The sequence below is a fragment of the Rhizomucor pusillus genome (genome assembly GCF_041956525.1).
Source record: "Rhizomucor pusillus strain CBS 183.67 unplaced genomic scaffold VTP01scaffold_5, whole genome shotgun sequence".
Classification (NCBI taxonomy): Eukaryota; Fungi; Mucoromycota; class Mucoromycetes; order Mucorales; family Lichtheimiaceae; genus Rhizomucor; species Rhizomucor pusillus.
The window spans coordinates 1446228-1463758 of NW_027192147.1; the positions used below are offsets into that span (position 1 = coordinate 1446228).

At 43.7% G+C, this 17531-nt stretch overlaps 8 protein-coding genes and 1 non-coding gene across 9 annotated transcripts; 3 read left to right on the forward strand and 6 right to left on the reverse strand.

Moving 5' to 3' along the window:
• Window positions 1-169: 169 nt before the first annotated feature.
• VTP01DRAFT_8731 (uncharacterized protein) lies at window positions 170-631 on the reverse strand (the record flags this gene model as incomplete). Its single annotated transcript, XM_069387885.1, has 1 exon — window positions 170-631. One exon carries the CDS (start codon window positions 629-631, stop codon window positions 170-172), a length of 462 nt encoding a protein of 153 aa, XP_069241609.1.
• Window positions 632-1923: 1292 nt separating this feature from the next.
• VTP01DRAFT_t33 lies at window positions 1924-1996 on the forward strand. The gene has a single exon. It is a non-coding gene; the product is annotated as a tRNA-Ala (tRNA).
• A 799-nt stretch (window positions 1997-2795) lies between these two features.
• VTP01DRAFT_8732 (uncharacterized protein) lies at window positions 2796-3109 on the reverse strand (the record flags this gene model as incomplete). The annotated part of the gene is made up of 2 exons (XM_069387886.1): window positions 2796-2934; window positions 2994-3109. The coding sequence occupies 2 exons, from the start codon at window positions 3107-3109 to the stop codon at window positions 2796-2798; spliced, it is 255 nt and encodes an 84-aa protein (XP_069241610.1).
• A 1461-nt stretch (window positions 3110-4570) lies between these two features.
• Window positions 4571-5197, forward strand: VTP01DRAFT_8733 (uncharacterized protein; the record flags this gene model as incomplete). Its single annotated transcript, XM_069387887.1, has 2 exons — window positions 4571-4727; window positions 4791-5197. 2 exons carry the CDS (start codon window positions 4571-4573, stop codon window positions 5195-5197), a joined length of 564 nt encoding a protein of 187 aa, XP_069241611.1.
• A 639-nt stretch (window positions 5198-5836) lies between these two features.
• Window positions 5837-6921, forward strand: VTP01DRAFT_8734 (uncharacterized protein; the record flags this gene model as incomplete). Its single annotated transcript, XM_069387888.1, has 6 exons — window positions 5837-5859; window positions 5918-6018; window positions 6081-6265; window positions 6343-6419; window positions 6475-6747; window positions 6831-6921. The coding sequence occupies 6 exons, from the start codon at window positions 5837-5839 to the stop codon at window positions 6919-6921; spliced, it is 750 nt and encodes a 249-aa protein (XP_069241612.1).
• Window positions 6922-7129: 208 nt separating this feature from the next.
• Window positions 7130-9656, reverse strand: VTP01DRAFT_8735 (uncharacterized protein; the record flags this gene model as incomplete). Its single annotated transcript, XM_069387889.1, has 10 exons — window positions 7130-7667; window positions 7723-7795; window positions 7860-8080; window positions 8157-8407; window positions 8476-8747; window positions 8811-8919; window positions 8982-9259; window positions 9322-9396; window positions 9457-9578; window positions 9634-9656. The coding sequence occupies 10 exons, from the start codon at window positions 9654-9656 to the stop codon at window positions 7130-7132; spliced, it is 1962 nt and encodes a 653-aa protein (XP_069241613.1).
• Window positions 9657-9756: 100 nt separating this feature from the next.
• VTP01DRAFT_8736 (uncharacterized protein) lies at window positions 9757-13393 on the reverse strand (the record flags this gene model as incomplete). Its single annotated transcript, XM_069387890.1, has 13 exons — window positions 9757-10174; window positions 10242-10472; window positions 10540-10794; window positions 10854-10989; window positions 11054-11403; window positions 11456-11572; window positions 11629-11762; window positions 11831-11928; window positions 11986-12169; window positions 12248-12348; window positions 12416-12678; window positions 12743-13107; window positions 13175-13393. The coding sequence occupies 13 exons, from the start codon at window positions 13391-13393 to the stop codon at window positions 9757-9759; spliced, it is 2871 nt and encodes a 956-aa protein (XP_069241614.1).
• Window positions 13394-13617: 224 nt separating this feature from the next.
• On the reverse strand, window positions 13618-14930 carry VTP01DRAFT_8737 (uncharacterized protein; the record flags this gene model as incomplete). Its single annotated transcript, XM_069387891.1, has 6 exons — window positions 13618-13670; window positions 13739-14079; window positions 14151-14425; window positions 14496-14527; window positions 14588-14645; window positions 14922-14930. 6 exons carry the CDS (start codon window positions 14928-14930, stop codon window positions 13618-13620), a joined length of 768 nt encoding a protein of 255 aa, XP_069241615.1.
• Window positions 14931-15586: 656 nt separating this feature from the next.
• On the reverse strand, window positions 15587-16573 carry VTP01DRAFT_8738 (uncharacterized protein; the record flags this gene model as incomplete). Its single annotated transcript, XM_069387892.1, has 1 exon — window positions 15587-16573. The coding sequence occupies one exon, from the start codon at window positions 16571-16573 to the stop codon at window positions 15587-15589; it is 987 nt and encodes a 328-aa protein (XP_069241616.1).
• Window positions 16574-17531: the final 958 nt, after the last annotated feature.

Sequence of the window (17531 nt, forward strand, 5' to 3'; positions counted from 1 at the left end):
AATTTTTCTACGGTTCTAAACACGCTTTCTTCTTGGAGGATTTCTGTGCCTTGGATAGCTCTACGAGCAGTGTCCCAGGCTGCGAAAGGACGGTTATCGAAAACTTGTACCCAGTGGCTACTCCATATGGCTTCGAGTGTTGCGGCGATAAGATGGAAAGGAAGGATAATCAATGAGAATGATATCGCTTCTTCCATCTTTTTCGGGCTTTTTGATTGATAGCATACGTCAAATGGTCTTGCGTAGATCGTTTGTTATGCCCATTTGTTTGCATGCGGATATTATCTGCCTTTCTATGATAGGCCATTGGATTTTCATGCCTCGTCGCAAGTTGACGGTAGCCCAATGGCAGCCATTGGCATGCTGCATGATTATTGGCAATGGCGGTTGATTTCTTTGTATAGGTCCTTCGAACGGGAGATAAAGCAGGGAGGAACAGGACCGCTATTGTCAGGATACACAGCAACCGGCACGCGATGAGTATCCGCTGCCAATTGTGTGCAACCTGGAGTGAAGCACCAATATTCCATTGGACAAGTCGAATAGCTGTTCTCGTTCTTGTCACCGATACTGTCAAGTCCATACGAAACTGTGTCTCGGCTTTCGTCAAGAATGTACATGCAGGTGACATGCTGTTTGTATTTGACCAAGTTACGATTGTAACAAGCAAGCATATCTTCCTTGACTTTCCAAAACTTGTTTTCGTCCCCGTATATCGCATGAGCGGTCGTTCGAAACCCACACCATCCATCAGACTTGACATCAACGGTGCCAACAATGGACTGCCGAGGAATGTCAGGATGCACGAAAAATTGTAAGCATGGAGGATGCTCTTGTTTCAATCTATTCATAGCTTTTCAATGATATATACATCGTAGCGGAATTGCATTTAGTACGTACATTTTCGACATCATTTTTTCAAGATAATGGTCTTCTAAGTCCCTTTTTTTGGGCCAGAGAGTAGTGTGATGGTCCATAGTAGGGCCCATCGTCTCAATTTCTTGATCCACTTTTGTGCTTTCGACTGCTTTGTTACTAGGATGTTTCACCATCTCAAATTTGGATGGCAACAGTTTTCCTTTAGTGTCTTTGGGACGACATTCAGGCTTAACATCGGTTATAAAATGGAAATGATCGTCGATGGCGGTGACATTTGTTGCAATTGTCTGTTCTATCTTTGATAACAAGGCCGTCCCTTCTTATTCCGTCTTCAACTGCCCAAGTAGTTGTCTCATACATTATCAATTGTTGTTTAGAATCACAAGCACAGCATCGAAGAATATTTGTTTAATCGTAAGTATCTTAACGTCTCAGACTTCGAGCAATCGTCACACCTTTGCCATAAGTTGTAATTTTGTGGAAAAACCCTTTCAATGAACGTTCTTCTGCTTTTCGGAATTAAACAGTAGTCTCGACGAACTTTTGACGTCCTTGAAAGAAGACCATGTACAGCTTTGCACAGATAAAAATATATATTGAACGACCTGTGTGATAAGCATTAAATATTGAGCGATAAGAGAGATACGCATTATTTCTTTGCACAATATTTAAATTATATTTGAACGATAGCTGTCACATTATATTTTTCAGTTGAAAATTATGATACGTGTGGTACGTCGATGGAGTGGAAAGTATAGTATTCGCAGGAGAAATATAGGCAGGATCGAAGGATTTTGATAGCTCGGTAGATCACTCGATGCAGATTTGCAAATACATGTTACACGAAATAAATGCAGACTTCCTAACCGTTCTGACAGCGTCGTTCTGATTAGGTCTCAAGTCTCGAGGTAAGTCACAGACAACGTGAGGTAAAAGAGGATTTCTTTTACTGTCCAAAACATTTGTAGCTTCTATAAAATTTTTCTTTTCTACTTGTTCAGCGCGACAATCTAATATATGACAGAGGATGTCAACTAACAGTACGGGGATGTAGCTCAAATGGTAGAGCGCTCGCTTAGCATGCGAGAGGTACTGGGATCGACGCCCAGCTTCTCCAATTCGAACTTCCCTTTTCCGGAGGGTTGAATCTTTTGTTTTTTGGAGGTCTTCCTGGAACATTTTGGCTGTCCAATTTTATTTTTTTCGGGCTAGTGTCGTGCACAGACTTCAAGCATTTCCTTTATTAATTTCTGTTCCTTTCTTCCAAGACCTTTCCCATTTAGATCTTATTTCCATTGCACAATGTCGCTTAGCATAGACCTTTCCTTTTTGTATGTATTATCCTCTTTATATTTTTAGTGTTCGTAAAAGGTATAAATACCTGACAAAAAGCTAGAGAATAAAAGACTCAACTACCTCTTATCTTTGTGGTCTTCGTGGTTCCTTTTCCTGTGTGGTCTCATAACGCAAAACAAGAAGCGTTACGACACTAGCTTGCCTTTGGCAGCTATTGCGGCTGTATCTATTAGCTCTCCTCTTAGTTTTTTCATTAATCCAGATTGAACAATCTGTGTTGACGCCAGGCTTATCGGCTTCTGCGCGTTCACGCATGATGAGCTTTGCAGAGGTTGGTAAGGATGCCTTATAAAAGCGTAGACTATATGCTTGCCACAAAATATGTAGTAGACATTTGCTTTCTTAAACAAATGGTGGGATCAAGGAAAAATGGGACACCAGAGCCTTGTGATATTGGACGTGTACTTTGTGATGAATGTTCTTCCTATCTGTGATAATATATGGGATAGAGATCAAACAATTGAAAATGGACAATGAGTCGTTGAGATCCTGTTGTATTGGAATTATTTGGGGCAGAGTTTCTTGCATATTTAAAAGCTCTCTATATAGATTATGTCTGGTTATACATGTATCTTTGCAATGTGATGACGGCAAGTAACCATATTGTGCACGCGGATTGTCAGGACTGCATCGCTTTGACTGTTGTCTTCGGTCAATGTGGATGTCCCGCTTTCTTCATCAATTGCCGTCCTTGAAGGACTGTTGTATACTATTATGATTAGTTATTTTCATCGATATATGCACAGAAAAATACTCACGTTGCGGTTTCTTCAAGGATAGCCCATGTTGGCCCTGACAAAATACCAGTGTCCGACAGGACCATTTGCTCTTCCTGTTCAATATTCTTAAATACAGACTGGTGTTTCTCTCGCATTATACGTTTCCTTGCGGTGTCGTATCTAGTTTTTACTGTGGCTTCTTGGCGCACTAGGGCCTCCTCCGAAAGCTCTTGATTGTCTCCTCTCATTCATATTCTCCAGTATCCGGAGTTGATTCTTATATTGGACGTCTGCTTTCAGTTGTTCTTTCTCTTCTGCCGCTGTGAATTATAGCTCTGCAAGCCGTTCTAGCCGAAACACGGCGAACGTTTCGAGAATATCAGCGCTGAAAAGTCTCTTGATTTTGCGGTTACAAACTCGTCACATCGAAATTCTGCAGACGATTTTTGCTATGTTTCCCAGAACCTGCGATTTATCAGAATGCCAGCAAGTCGCTGCATTTGGTGATCATCCAAGCCTACTATCTGCTGTCTGCCCTTTATCCCAAAGGCCCCGTCGCATTGCATACTAGTTGCCTCCTGCTGCATCAAAGGAAGAATGCAATATCATTACTCCTACTTATTTCTCGTGCAGATAAGTTTTGCAGCGCCTTGTGCTTGATATTATGTATCCTTTGGTATTGAGGAATTGCAGAGTTGCTGAAGCAGATATACGTAATTCGTCATCTGGTTTCCAATTCTTATTTCTTTTTAGTGCCTACAAAGAGCGTGAGTTATCTAGCGTACTTACTAAGGACAAAAACAAAAGCAATGCTTACTTCAACTAAAATTCGGGTTAATCTGCATTCAAGAGTCGCCTTCTGTAGACGACAATCTTCGTCAATTCGTCCATCTAATCGGCCCGCTCGTATTACCAGGTACCTAGGAGGTATCTTCTCTCCAGTCTCAGCTGTCTCAGCAATTGCCATCGGAATACCACCACCAATAAACCGATGTAAATGCCTCAAAATTGCATTTTTAGTAGCCAAAATACAGTTGCTAGTCTCAAAAGTACAGGACGCACCAGTAATATATATGTTTCCCGGATAATGTCTCCTTTGGTTGCGGCTTTACGCCTAAAGTCTATCCATACTATCTGAGAGCAAGTGGATACTTTGACTGCCCTCAGCTCCACCCTTTTTCTTTCGCTCCATTTTTTCGTCGAAGATGATAAAATTACATGTATCAGGAAACAAGTTCTTTTCTTATTTCGACAAACAAAGAAAGGATGCTTACAAGCAATCAAAGCATCCACAGCTGGATGAATAATAAACAAAATGGTACCATAGTCTCCATCAGGGATTTTATAAATTGTACGTAAAATCGTAGTACACCAAATATGCTGAAACGATGACCGGTTTCACGCGCTAGGTACGACTTGAGAGAATTCAAAGAGTCTGTTTATCCTTAGCATAGAACATAAAACTAGCTGTGAGCAATGAAAAACTGCTTCCCGAAGATATTTTAAAAGGGGACTATTCTGGAGAACTGCAGCAAAAATACATGTACAGAAATAGAAACAGAAAAACAAAGAAAAAATGTCTACAGCATGTCTAGGTCCATATCGTCAGGAACAGCATGCAGATCTTCGAGATCATGCTCCCCTTGTTGTCACAGCTGTTGTTACCGTTGATTGAGCCGACCAGGGTCGGCGACGGGAACTGCCACGACGGCCACCGCGAGCAATACGACCACGATCACCACGACCACAGCCACGACCATGATGATCGTATTGGTGAATAGTTTGGTTATTTATCAGCGTGAGCAAAATAGCGTTGCGTCCGCTGTATTGTTGTAGCAAGCTTCGCACGTCGCCGCCAGTTTTGCCGTCGGTCGGTTTCAGGAATCCACTCCGGTCAAGAACCAATTCATTATGGTGACATTTTTATGCAACAGGTCGATGAAGACATCCTTCGAGGCCTGAGGCGTACCGTGACAAGAGGACCTCCACAGAGATCCAACCAAAACCCTGGCCGCGGCAGTCGCTACAGGCTGCTCGATCCTACACCCGACCTTGACGAAGACTTGACCGAGGAAGAGCTTGTCCAGCATATTACCGCTGGTATTCGGAAAGCGACAAAGGACACAGTGAATCTGTTCTTGGAGCTCACCATTCGAATCAAGAATCGTTTCCGCCTCCAATCTTTGAATATATCTTTTCTTCTTTGCCGTAAAAGCCATGTTTTCTCGAGCTTATACGATTGACAGGCTTGCTTGATGATAGTGAGGTATTTGGACAAAAAAGGTAACAATGAAATACTGTGAGACTTTGGGTAGGTACTCCTAATGGAAAAAGAGGCAAAGAATTAAGTCTACCAGTAGATGATTGTAATAAGAGAGAAATTGGTCAATCCATAAGTACACAAGATAGCTTATTCGCCTCCGGCGCTAGATGCCTCTACATCTTCTAATTTCTTTTTTGTATCCTTGTAGGCTTGATATTCGTAGATACGGCTCTTCTCCTACGAGGTTAGTTTGAGTAACTGCAGTTTCTCCACACACAAACCGTCGCTGAGCATGGTCCTCCAGACCATTCTCTCGTCTCTAGCCTGGTTATTCGCACACTCCTAGCCTTTTATACCTACAACAGTCTCAGCAAAGTTGTGCGTAGCCCTCATTACTTGCCTCGGTCGTGCGGTTGAACTTGATGCTTACAAGGCCAAGTTTGGAACTCCTTTATTGCCGGACGGTTACTTTTGACATTGCACACGGAGAAGCCGTTCGCAGAAGCCCCATTCTCGACATGCTTCCAGTCACGGGATCCGTGTCATTTGAAGCTTGATTGTTCCACAAAATTGGCTGAATAAATCTGCTTTGATTCCACGGATAACAACTCTTAAAAAAATGAAGCTTATCGGTCTTGTCAGGCAAATACACGCTCAAGAGAGAATAAGAGGAATGCCGGCTGATCAGTTTGAATGTTAGCGGCGGGAAGGATAGCTGCTACAACATGATGCAATGCGTTGCCAACGGACACGAGATCGTCGCGTTGGCTAATCTCAAACCGCCTTCGTCTTCCGGCAAAGGTATAACAGATCTTAATGGAAACGAACGCGGCCAGAATATTATACTCACGATAAGTACTTAGATGAAATGGACAGCTACATGTATCAAACTGTCGGACACGATGCTATACACTACTACGCCGAGTGTATGGATCTGCCGTTATATCGAAGAGAGATTCAGGGCACCCCACTGAATCAGGAATACGAGTATGAAGCAACAACAAAGGATGAGACAGAGGACCTCTTCATGTTATTACAAAAAATCTTGGTATATACGGTGTTGGCATTCAAGTTTTGCGGGACGACCGGGCCGATTTGACCTTTTTGTTTTATTTCTACATGTAGAAAGAGCATCCAGATATCGAAGGCGTGTCTGTTGGCGCGATCTTGTCAAATTACCAACGTGTTCGAGTGGAGCATGTGTAAGGATGAACATACCTCATGATCATTTACTGTACTGATAAGCTTTTCCTGCAGATGCAACCGACTCGGATTAAAATCTTTTGCTTATCTGTGGGAACGTGACCAACGGGAACTATTGGCAGAAATGGCAGACAACGGAGTACAAGCTATTCTGGTCAAAGTAGCTGCCATGGGGCTGAAACCTGTGCATCTCGGGAAGACTATAGCAGAAATGTATCCTCTCCTGTGCGAGCTGAATGAAAAATATCAATCGCATGTATGCGGCGAAGGTGGAGAATACGAAACATTTACACTCGACTGTCCATTGTTCAAAAAGCGAATCGTCGTGTAAGACTGCTCACTATACCAAATTTTAGTTGTTGGAAAAGAGAACAAGGGACATTAATTACCATCGTTTTGATATATTTCAGAGAGGAAGCCGACACCATCGTACACTCAGACGATGCATTTGCACCGGTAGCTTACTTGAAGTTCAAGCGGTGTTCGGTTGTTGCAAAGTAGTGGAACTATTTTGTCAATTATTTTCATACATTGCATTTGACGTTTGGAGTTCATATTCCTTGCAAGGTCATTTACAACAGAGTAACTTTCATTATTCAAACTGCTTTGATTCGATGCGGTCCTTTCAGGGCCAGCAATGTTCGATTGTTGAATGTAGCGGGAACGTGTTACAAAAATACTCTTGTAGTGTATTTACATTAGCAATCTTTCAAGTTAATTTCTTTAGTGTTGGGAGTTCATATCCTTGCTCGACTTGATCCAGCGCGGCTGTGTTGGAGCGTTCAGGTGCGTGGCGTAATGTGTGACCATTGGCTCTAATATGTTCTCTTTGTACTGCCTGAGGAATATTGAGAGGCTTCAGCGAAGGCCAATCGACGAATGCTTCGCCGTTCTGTTGGATATATCGCCAGCATGAGATCGTGGATGCAAAGCATAGTGATAACAGGAAAATGTACAACGTTGAGGACTCTATGCCGATAAAATCTGGAAAGAACAGTGCAAAAAGGAAAGCAAAAAGGGATGCAACCAAACCAACGGGTACGAGCTGAACCGACAGTGGCCTCTTGTCTGTGAAGGGACTCACATGGTGTTGACCAGATACAAAGGAAGCAGGTTCAACCACGTAGTTCCCCAGAAATAAATCGATAGCATCTTGTCGAGATCCATCCATGTAGTTATTCTTGACATAACGCGTGAGTGAGTTGACCAGGTCATTGAAAGCACCCATGTAGGTTCTCTTGCCAGTCCTGCGCATGTAGAACATTAACAAGTTTTCAACAAAAACCAGTGGCAAAATCATACCTAGTGTAGTCGGTCTTTAGGGCACCCGTCCCTGAATATGCAATACTGAGGATGTCAGCATTATCAGCCCAGACTGCATAATAAAACTTGATCTTAGCTCAAAATCTTGGTCTACAATTACACATTTTTTGACTTGCCATTCTTAAAGATAGTCATGGCTGCATCGTTGTTCTCAAATTTGTCCGTATCTTTGAGGATACCAATATGCCGCAATTGCCTGTTGAGCACCCAGCGAGCTAGAGCACTCTGTACAACGTTGGTTCTATCGAGACAATCCATACAGTTTGTGCGAACGACTGAGGACTGCCGAGATCGAACTACAGGATTTGAATATTCTGAAAGATCACACTGGAAGAACCTTTGTCGCAATAACAAATTAGTGATGCTGCTGCTGCTTCCTATGGAGTATATCGGTTGAAAAATATGCCACTTACCCTTGCTGTACAAGCTCAGACTCCAATTTATCTATCAAAAGCTGCACTCTATCCCACTTCATCTTGCGGCATTCATGATGGAAATCAAAGTGTATATACTGCAAGCGAGGATCAGCGAGCTGATCAATTATACTTGCATATGCTCGGCCAACAGGATACTCGTAGCCCTTCTTGTTAACAAGATTGATAAGTATTTGAGGACCATATGTTTGGATCTGCCGGTTGAAGTGAGCTCGCGAAGCTTCCAGTACCTATATATGCGCACTTGTGATTAACGATAACGGGAATGACGAATAATATCCATGCAGTTATCTGTTACTTTATCTCCAGCGTCAATCCAAAGTTGAGGAGTGTATCGAGTGTTAATAAGCTGGCCCCATATTAACGGTGCTGATCCACGGGTTTGCACGAATGACATGGTATGCTGTTCAGTGATAACTATCTGCTCGGTTTCTACAAAGTTGCTGGCGTGGCCAACTTCATCCAAGCCGCGTGAAAAATAGCGGGTTCCAGCCCGTTCTCTACTTCGACGGCTCACAAGTCCGAGAGTCAGTCGATGGCCATTGATGACGAGAGATGACGTTGATGTGTCTATCGAAGAGTCAACAGCAATGAGATGAAGAAAGTCATACATACGATATGCACATTACTAACATCCTTGGATAACAGGTAATATAAACTGGCTGACAGCTGGCAGGCCGCTCGCAGCTGCATTTATCAGCTTCTCACACAGTGCCCTGTTCCAAAAGAAACGTGGATCGGCCTTTTACCAGGTTGTTAGTTGGAGCATAGTCGATCAACTTTTTTTTTGCATGAACGACTTGCCGTTTGCCACATGGGTAACCGTAAGTCTTCTCGCTGCATATCTGCCTGCCGCTGTAAAGATTGCGTCAAATCATAGCCGTATGAGTAATAAAAGCTATTCTGTCTCAAGTGGTCTTGCAAGAGATGCACAAATTTCTGTTCATCGTCTATCTGAGCGTCTGACAACGTATTCAGGTCGCGAGGCAATGGTAATATTTGAAACGTGGTTGCCCGATATATATGGTATCCTCGCAGATTGCCTACGTACTCTTGATTGGTTACGACGATCATATACTCTCCTAATAAATTATCAGCTTCAATGTGCATTGGAAGGAAAGAGATCCCGCGCGCGCCGACGGACCTGCTTGGAGTTGTACAAAGCCAATGATGCCATACACTGTAAACTCTTGCAGTACCGTTCGAGGGAGTGCAGAAGCTGAGAATAATGTTAGCGATAACTCTCGACTCGCAGGCAGAAAGGATATAACAAGGGTACCGTTTATCTCCAACACTCCCGTATCTCGGTGTACGGTGAGCGAAGCGTCTGTGCTGGCAGTGCCAGCCTCCTTTAGCGGTTCGTACAGCGGCGTGAAGACGTACGTATCCCGGGTAACATTGCTACAATCAAGATTCGGAAACTAGTGACATTCTCGCTTTGACATTTGTTTCTTACAGTCGAAGTTGCTCAAAGATCATTCGGCGGAGGAGGACACGTTGCGCAGGAAACTTGCCAAGCGCTCAAGTTCACAACAGTATTCAGTAAAGGCGAGCCAAAACTCAGCAGCAGATAGTTTATTCATTCATCCTTGTGGATAGATCCTGCCACGACTGCTGCCGCTGCGGTGGCAGCTGAAAGAGATGCCCCCAATGCATTACTATGCAGCATAGATAACAAATCGTGCTGCTTTTGCTGGGTCGTAGACCTCCAGTATGGATCCGATTTCGTGTATGCAGCGTAGCCTTCATATGCATTTTTGGTGTTGAACGTCCATTCTTGAGTAACTTGCTGCTCTGCTAGTCTTTGTGGGACTTCCACTGCTGTCTTGTATATCTCTTCATCTCTTGATCGTGTCCGCAAAGCTGATGGGTGCTCGTCCAACGAATTTCGATTTACGTATTGTAAGTAAGGCTGGTATTCTTGCGGTAGATCTTTGCTGAAATCATGGTATTGTGTGCTGACGAGATTCTCTACTGCACGGAATTGATGGGTATATCTGCATAAAACGTTGAGTTTATACACTCATCCATGATATCGCTTTGTACAGTTAGGCATGGACTTACTGATAATACTCTCGCTGTTCAGCGAGATTGACATAAGGATCCAAGCTTCTCTGAATCATCTGCTTCGTTGCCCACTCTAGAGAATACTCTCTATTCTGTGACCTCGAGCCTTTTCTACTTGTGATGTCCTCGGCTGGTGCTTTAGCCGTTGATTCAGTCTGCACGACCCTGTTGAACTGAGGCCATCTCACTGTAAAAGGACTAAGCTCCTTAACTTCTTCCTTGGTGAGTCTACATGGATGATTTTAAATGTTAGCGTCTGTTTCCAGCCAGTGGATCAAATTATCCTTTTACTAACTCTCTGTCTCCGGAGGGCAGAATGACATTCGCCCTAGGTGATCGGTATTTCGGAATCACGTTCATGTTGTGTACAAATAGCTGTTCAAATGATGTCAACGAGCTTGGATCGTAGTACTCTATCCAATATCCTTTGTATGGATCGCTCTCATCCATATCTACTGTATAGTTGCAGAGTTCTGGTGGTATATCGAATATAGATGGGTCTGCCTCTGGTTTAGGTGCAATTGCCAAAGGCGAGAACCATTTGCGGTAGCTATCAAACATATTAGTTGGTCACACGACATCGGGAATTTGATATTGACAGGACATTACTCTCTTCTAGTCGGTTGGATACGAGGGTCTTGATTGTGCAAATGGTAGTCAGAATTCAGCTCCCAAAGCATCGGTTGTCCATCCTCGGTTACAAAATTTCCCAAAAATAAATTGATAGCATCTTGCTTATCAGCATCTAAAGCAGCAAGGTTAGAGCTAGGAATTTGCCTCTCGTCCAGGCGTTGTTTTGTGCTCAATACCTGAAAATGCATTGGCGTAGAATCGGCGAATAGTCTCGATCATGTCGCGTGGATGGCTCGTCCATTGATTGATTTTCCGGTATGTTTCCATAGTATTCACCAAATGTGACCCGCCGTACTGAAGTGCTATCGTATCACCGTGATCGTCATACATTTCCGTAAACATTTTGACAACGTCCGAATCGAAGTCTATCTTTGGAGATGATACAATGCCTAGGGCATAAAGCTGGTGACCGAGGGCGCATTTACCCATCAAAAACTGCGCCGCGTTGGTACGATCTAGGCAGTCAATACAGTTTGTTCGTAGCACGCCACGTTGTCGGGAATACATCCTTCGCTCTCCATCTTGCCTACTCGAGATGTTTAGCATATTAACAGGACCCTCATTAATCCGATACGTACCCGCTATTGCGACGCAAGACGTTGTTGTACGGTTCAGGTCCGCTGTGAAAGAATCCTGTTGAATCCATGATTTCCTGAGATATCACCTCTAAAAAGTTGATAACATCTTGATCGCGACTAATAAATGTCGTTAGTGAGAAGATCTGATTCTTATTTCCGGTTTGTATATATACCTTTTAGACGCTCTTGACATGTCCCAGGCTATATATTTGATCTTTTTATCATCGGGTAGAAACTGATTTAAATACGATATAGCCTGAGCGAATTCTTTGCCTAACAAGGACTCCCGCTTGTGTTTCTCTTTTTGCTAACAATATTCATGGAAAATAGTTAACCCTGTGTCGACAACTAAAAAAGTCTATAAGAATATCATACCTTTATAAGATTGAGGACGATACACGGCGTACCATATCGGGTAAACAAGTTATCAAAGTGCATCGCAGCCGCCGTGTAAAATGGATCAATAAAGTTGACTGTAGCGCGTGTGTTCGGTTAGAACACAGACCATTCAAAGGATAGTCAAAACTTACGTTCAATAGGGGGTTTTGGTGACATATTTGTAGTATCCTGCGACCAGATAAGTGGGATCGATCCTCGATGTTGGACATACGATGTGTAACGTGGGTTCCCAAACAACTTATGCGTTGAATGGAAAGAGGTCGTTGTCAGATCAGCTACAATCTGCTCTGTTTCAACATCGTTTGCTACATAGCCCTAAGGCATACGTATGTAACGTTAGTAAGGAGTTTCAGATTTTGCCATTTCGAATCTGTATCAATTGCTCAAACTCACCATATCATTTACACCTCGCTTTAGAAACCTGGCTCCAGCAAAATGGCGCGATCGACGGGCAATCAGGGTAACTGCAACTGTGCGACCAAATATTGATATTTCTAAAAGAAGGTGGTTTCAATTGATGCATTTCACAGAATCAATCCTTTTCAATTCTCATAAACTTACTGGCTTGGTCCACAAAGCCATAGATGATAGGGAGTATCCAACCCGATCGACTGTTCAAATCTTTGAATCCAGATTTTAAAAGGTAGTGGTTCCAGACAAACATGTCATTGTGGCCCGACGGTACAGATTGTTTGTTGGTAGGCGAATCTTTCCTTTCTATTGGAGGCCGCGTCATGTTGACTTGCAATGTATTGGTTACATCGTAGGTATACGAGAAATAAAAATTCTTTGTAAGATCGATGTTCTGAAAAGTGGTGATATATCTAAGGATCTCGAGTCAAAAGAAACTCGGATGTAAATGAATGCCTGCTTGAAATTGCAACATACCGCCCTTCATCCGAGTTCTTATCTATCTTAACTTGCGATCCAATAGGCACCAAGCGCGTTTCATCAATGTGGTATATATAGTGTCCTCCAATCAAGGCCACTTGCTTGCGGTTTGTGATGAAGATCATGTACCATCCCATAGTAAACCGGATGAAGCCGACAATACCATAGATGTTCATAGGAACTCGATGTAGACCACCCACAGAGAGGTTACCATCCTCAATCATTTTCAGTAGCCTGGCTATCTCTGCTTCCGAGTAAACCACGTCATCTTCAATAACGTTCAGCTCCCGTGGGTTATTTCGATGGATCTTTAGGACTCTGTATTTCTGCTTTGATTGATTTGTTCCTACGAGATAGTAACGCTTTTTTATGCATGTGTTTTTAAGCGAATTGTCCTGCAAGTCCTATCCCGGGGAAGCAGACGCTTACTGTCTTTGTCTCATATAGCGTGAACGTGCTCATGGCAAAACGATAGCTTGCAAATGCTGGCTCCTTCTCCGTTTGTTCGTTGAGCGTTTCTTTGCTGCTACGTTCAGTCTTTATGCTCGTCGCCGAAGGTTCTTTGGACATTTCTGGAGCTGCATTCGCAAGCTGCTCGGCATGCATTGCATGCTGGGTTGCATTGAATATTTCGACATCAGGATTCATTAGTAAATTACTGGGAAGAAATGCAACTTGACGAGTCGCATAGATCACAAAAAAAGAGGTCTCGAAAAATCGGCAGCGACAAATGCTATCTTCCCCCGCATTGCACGCATCTACCACGCGTAGTAGAGTTATCTCTACTAGTTTCTCACAACAATGGAACTCTTTGATATCAAAACTTTGGAAAGGATTCGTATATATAATCTCATCACCACTATATAATCTTTCTACTTGGATTCCTCAGCCTCCTCAGCCTTTGCTTCTTCACCCTTGTCAGCGTCTATGTGTGATATTATGAGAATGAGAACAATGAAAAAAGAAAATGAGCAGTTTGCATTGATGATTTACCTTCTTGCAAGTCAGAAGTCCACAATGTCAAGTTGTCTCTCAGGAGCTGCATGATAAGGGTGGAGTCCTTGTAGGATTCTTCCGAGAGGGTATCCAATTCAGCGATAGCATCATCAAAAGCCTGCTTGGCCAAGTGGCAGGCACGGTCGGGAGAGTTGAGGATCTCGTAGTAGAAGACAGAGAAGTTCAAAGCAAGACCCAAGCGGATGGGGTGAGTTGGGGCCAACTCGGTCTGAGCAACGTCGGTGGCGGTCTTGTAGGCTTCGTGGGCTTCCTTGGCAGAGTCGCTGCGGGCAGCGCCGGTAAGGAATTCGGCGAGATAACGGTGGTAGTCACCCATCCTGTCGTTAGGCGCAACGTATGATTAGATCGTTTCATGCAAGTAGTGTACTCTCATGTAAATACAACTTACATCTTGTAGTAAAAGACCTTAGATTCGCCGCCCTGAGCGTTGGGAATAAGGTTTTCCTTCAAGACACTCAAAATGTCAGAGCAAATGTTCTGGAGCTCAGACTCGATCTTTTGACGGTAGGCCTTGATCTTTTCGACTTGGGCAGTGTTGCCCTTGCTTTCTTCCTTTTGTTCAATGGAAGAAACAATTCTCCAAGATGCACGGCGGGCGCCGATAACGTTCTTGTAGGCGACAGAGAGAAGGTTGCGCTCCTCAACAGTCAATTCTACGTCCATCTGTCCCCAATTATTTTTTCGTCTCAGTTGCAAGGTCTTTTTGCAAAGAAAGTAAAGTAACAAACGTTACCTTTGCGACTTCCTTGGTGTATTGAACCATTTCTAAGCAAGGTATCGTTGAGTTTTTCCTTCTTACTTAACGTTTGAACAATGAAATCATACCGTCATAACGCTCGGCCTGCTCCGCAAGCTTGGCCATGTAGACGTTGTTTTCGCGTTCCTACAAACAGAGTCTTCGCATCAGCACCAGTTTCCACTCCCAAAAGTCCCCAGACTGAACGATAGACGAGTCATCTCGGCCAATGAAAAGAGAATCAGAAGTACCGCACGCTGGAACGCATACGCTTATGTCTGTCTCTTGTGGACGAGACGAGATGGGACGAACTGAGAATGTTGTTGTCCTGGAGTCCTTCTCGGATCATTCGTCGACCGAGATTGCAGAGCTCACAATAGCTCCTGCATGCATCCGGGGTGAACAACGGAACTGAGTACTTACAGAGGACATTGTTTACGATGGATAGCGTGGTTTCTGAGGAAAAGGCTGGAAAACTGAACTTCAGCGCGTCTCTTGACAACAGAAGTCCGCGCCAGTTTTCGAAATGTGAGGCTGGTGTGACCGTCTGATGATATATCCTATGTGAATTACACCAACCAAATTATTGAATCGTGTACCAAACTACATAGATGTAGATACGCATCTGGCAACCATTGCCGCACCTACTAGCCATCCATTTTCTTTATCTTACCTTCTTTCCATCGGCAATTTCGTGGTTACAGCCAGTAGTTGATGACATAATATATTGTTACCAAAGGTAAATATGGAGATATGATACTAAGTATAAAACAGATGCTACTCTTCTTTCGCTAAGATATGCCAGGACAGCTGCAACCACAGTAAAACGATAACAATAATAATAATAATAATAATAATAATAATAATAATAATAATAATAATAACGACGATAGATTGGCTGAAATACGTAAAAAAAGGTTTTATTTCGGGAGACTTTAAATAGACATTTTGTCTGTGGTTTCAGGATGTAAGACGTAACAAGAGAATCAGAAGAGCGAGATGATGTAGATCAAAAAAGTAAATCGGGTAAGGTAAGAGAGAGAGAGAGAGAGAGAAAGGCAAAGGATAGAAGACTGAAGTGGCAATTATTATCTGGGTGCCAAGAGCGGGGTGCAAGGCTCGGAACGCATAGCAGTATCCAATCTAGCATTTCGGTCGGGAAGAGTGATAGTCAACCCGTCTCGACGCTGTGTTTCCTGCCAGGAGCATCGGCGTCTGTCCATTCTAGCTGGAGTGGCCCACGGTGTTTGCTGAGTCCAAAGGGATGATCCACTGTTGGAGCCAGTGTCCACAGCAGCATCTACGTGGCTCCACTCTCGCAAGCCACCGGTCCAAGAGCGCATGAACTCTAGGAAACGGTTCTTTTCTTCTTCCGAGATAACCTCTTGCTTGATTTTAGCGTCTTCGTCTTCTTCGGGGACAGTGTGGATGCCCATTGAAGTCTGATCGGACCGAGCTGGGGATAGCGAGCGCGGGGTCGCCATAGGACTCGCCATCTTGGTGGCGGCTGCAGCGTCGTTGAAAAAATTGGAGGAGGATGGAGTGCTTGCACGACTATCTGTCGAAATATAAAATGCCGATTGAGGGCGTGATGAACGTGAAAGGGGAGAAGTTGGTGTACGGCGATTGTTGCCAGCGTTGGGAGTAGTGGAGGAGGAGGAAGAAGATGATGGAAATGTTTGAGATTTGGATTTCGTGTGAGCTACGGGCTTGTTGTTGGAGGATACAGATTCGAATGCTGTCGAACGGGGTCTTGATGGGGTGCGTTTTTTAGGATCACCCTTTGGCACGAGAGCCTTCAGGCGTTCAATTTCTTGCTGATAATTGATTGAGGAGTTCATACCAGCGAACGGATCGTCGCGGCTGCCGTCCGGCGTCAACAACGGCGAACTAAGTCTCTTCTTCGTCAATGCTGGATCCGACCAGGCAGTTCTGTCCCGGGGTTTGTCGCCGAGGTCATTGTTGCTGCCCAATGCATTGGATAGAATCAGCGTCTTCTTTCCTGAACGAGGACGTCTTTCAGACAACGATTGCTCCGGGCCCTTGATGCTCTTGCTATTGATAGTGTTTGACATTGCTAGTTGGAATGTTGTTGTTGTATGTCGTGTAAATGGCGGAAGAATATGCAAAATTGGGAATCAAAAGTTGAACAAAAGGAAATATGACGTGAAAATGTAGAGACTACTTCGTATTGAAGGTGAAAGTGAGGAGTGCGGTTCAAACTCCAAAAGCTAGTTGGATGTTTGGTGACTTGTGTGGACGGGCAATGAGATCTGTTTTATGCTTTGGGCAAAGAGGCGGCACGAACTTTTGAGCGATGGTGGCGTTGCTCACTTCTTTTTCTGCTCCGTTTTCTCACTGGTGGGGCCTCCCAGCATCGGGCCGTGAAATGTCGGTATGGATTTATATACTTGTCAGAAGAGATGTTTGCCTTCCAAAGTGGCATTACCAGTGCTCTGCAAAAGGAGCTCTATGGGTGTTAATGGACTAGCTGACTGCTACAGCAGAATTTTTACAATAAATCAGGCTGCAAGAATCAAGGCACTTGGTCGGCGGTTTCTCTGTCAATTACGCGCCCGTACTCCCGAAGAATGCATTGATCTCTCTATTCAACATAGCACTGCATGCATACTATGCCACGTAGCACTTTATCTGGAGACCAACTTGCATTCGGATTTTAGTGCATTTCTTTCAGATGGGCAGCTCTATGAGCATTCCTTGCTTGTTCTAGTTTCATCCATGTCCATAAACTGTGACGTCTCCTTTCTTTTGTGTCGATTTATTTTCAAGAGTTCCATCAAGCAGTGTAGGTTATCTCCAAGCATATAGCATGGTAATAGCGGCTAGACGCATAATCAATGAAAATGGATGGTTATCCAGATCTATGTAATGAAACTAGTTCTGATATACTCAATTTTCGTCTGGCATTCGCTCTCTCTCTCTCTCACATCAAGAAATCGTGCCAAGAATTTTGCAGTATGAATGTTGTAAAGGTGTTCAAATGCTTACATTCAAATCTATCATCACACATTG